This window comes from Penaeus monodon, chromosome 30, assembly GCF_015228065.2.
Source record: "Penaeus monodon isolate SGIC_2016 chromosome 30, NSTDA_Pmon_1, whole genome shotgun sequence".
NCBI lineage: Eukaryota > Metazoa > Arthropoda > Malacostraca > Decapoda > Penaeidae > Penaeus > Penaeus monodon.
In genome coordinates this window covers 33,017,910-33,018,782 of record NC_051415.1, presented here as the reverse complement: position 1 = coordinate 33,018,782, position 873 = coordinate 33,017,910, and the positions used below count along the sequence as shown (strand labels likewise).

At 36.7% G+C, this 873-nt stretch overlaps 1 protein-coding gene across 1 annotated transcript in view; it reads right to left on the bottom strand.

Annotated features, from left to right (window-relative positions):
- Positions 1-873, bottom strand: part of LOC119592726 (ubiquitin carboxyl-terminal hydrolase 45-like) — a gene marked incomplete at both ends in the record, with an annotated part of 3,410 nt that overhangs the window by 2,316 nt on the left and 221 nt on the right. The window contains 3 exon segments of the mRNA XM_037941661.1: positions 298-482; positions 599-729; positions 838-873. Coding sequence (XP_037797589.1) covers positions 298-482; positions 599-729; positions 838-873 — 352 coding nt within the window.

Sequence of the window (873 nt, the reverse complement as noted above, 5' to 3'; positions counted from 1 at the left end):
TAACATACTGTCTACAGATATTTCACAAAACAAAACCACAGTGAACATTACACTTTCCTGGCAGCACTGGGTTACTTCTAACTTCATTTCACATTGCAGCTTCTTTTACTTTTTGTTTCTTATTATCTTTTTTTTTATATTTGCAAAAAAAATGTGTATAAACAGTGAAAGAGTGAAATGCGAATAATGAGGCATCCACAAAATATCATTGCGAAATCACAAATAAAGGGGATCTTATGTATTTTCTTTGAAATATCAGACTATGGGTTTCAAAGTAAATAAAAAACTTACACCTACCAAAGAGATTGATGATGTGAATGGAGCAATATCCAACACCAGTGGGAATCGCACATAACGGTTGACCTTGGTGAGATTGAAACCCATGTGGTGGAAACGTTTCAATTGCAGAGTCAACACAGCAGGAGGAGAAAGGATCAGGAGCTGTTTGCTGGCATTGCTCTTTACAGGCTCAACATTCTCCTCTGAAACAGTATTGGATAATAATATAAAGACACTGCGGCCAATCCATGAAGCAAATGCCTTTGCAGAATAGAAAACATATATCATGAAAAAAAAAAAAAATCTTGATCACACTAACCTCCATGTAACTGACTGTGAATTTTTGTACAGTTCTCACAGGTGATCTTGTTGTTACCCATCAACAGCTCTGGAGCCGTGAAGTTGGTCAAGCACGACATAATGGAACACTCCTGACTGTGACACTGGTATCTGTAAGAGAGAAAAGAATAGTTGTTAGTTGTTAAAATAACTACTATATCCTCTAATTATGATCCAATCTAAGCTTGGTGCACTTCAAATAATTTTCAAAAATCTTACCTCGGGGCAAGAGTTGTTAGGCTTCGAGCTATCCAC